Below are 1,006 nucleotides of genomic sequence, written 5' to 3'. Positions count from 1 at the left end.
GATGGTCTCGATCTCTTGACCTCGTGATCCACCCGCCTCGGCCTCCCAAAGTGCTGGGATTACAGGCGTGAGCCACCGCGCCCGGCATTAATTTTATTCTTGTTCTTAATTTAGCAGACAGGCTGAGGTTGCTAAAGGCAAGACCACACCTCCCACAAATCAATAGCTGCATTAATAGAAGATTCAGAACTTACTGTTCTGTACCTAACTCTCTCAAGTCAAACCTCTGCAGACAAGAACCCTCCACTACCAAAGATAGAGGCTGTGATGTCAAGAAAAAGCTCAGGCTTGGCAGTGGTAAGTAATAGACAATGACCCCAGTTTGGCCATAAACCAACCATGCAGCTTTGGGCATGCCTCTCACCTTTATGTCTTCCATGATGAATATGATGTTATTGCCCATCTCTCAGCAATACTTAACTACTCATTCATCAAGACCTGACTTACACATTGTGTTCCATACAAAGCCTTCCATCCCATCCCCCAGATGTTGTAGTATAATCTTCACCTGTTTTTCTATGGTGCACTGGAATGCTTCTATGACAATTACATTTTAATTAATGAGCATACACTCTTCTACAGCACGTTTCTATTACCAATTCCCTGATTATTTCTAGCATGTAACAGTGCTCAAGGAATGTTTTTTCAGAAGGCAGAAAATGGACCAGGCATGGCTCATGCCTGTAATCCCAGCACTTTGGGAGGCCGAGGCAGGTGGATCACCTAAGGTCAGGAGTTCGAGACCAGCCTGGCCAACATGGTGAAACCCCATCTCTACTAAAAAAAATACAAAAATTAACCAGGCATATTGGCGCATACCTGTAATCCCAGCTACTTGGGAGGCTGAGGCAGGAGAATCACTTGAACCTGGAAGGCAGAGGTTGCAGTGAGCCAAGATCACGCCACTGCACTCCAGCCTGGGTGACAGAGCGAGACTCCATCTCAAAAGAAACAAAAACAAACAAAACAAAAAAAAAAAAACGTACTGTCCATCGCAAAGATATTA

At 44.7% G+C, this 1,006-nt stretch overlaps 1 protein-coding gene across 1 annotated transcript in view; it reads right to left on the bottom strand.

Moving 5' to 3' along the window:
* The window catches only part of LOC108300306 (gamma-secretase activating protein), a 106,285-nt gene that overhangs the window by 59,099 nt on the left and 46,180 nt on the right, over positions 1-1,006 (bottom strand). Inside the window, exon 10 of the mRNA XM_017523065.2 lies at positions 225-246. Coding sequence (XP_017378554.1) covers positions 225-246 — 22 coding nt within the window. The remainder of the gene's footprint in view (positions 1-224; positions 247-1,006) is intronic.

This window comes from Cebus imitator, unplaced genomic scaffold (genome assembly GCF_001604975.1).
Source record: "Cebus imitator isolate Cc_AM_T3 unplaced genomic scaffold, Cebus_imitator-1.0 Scaffold26, whole genome shotgun sequence".
NCBI classification, from domain to species: domain Eukaryota; kingdom Metazoa; phylum Chordata; class Mammalia; order Primates; family Cebidae; genus Cebus; species Cebus imitator.
The sequence above is the reverse complement of the archived record's forward strand: the minus strand, read 5'-3'. Positions and strand labels throughout refer to the sequence as shown.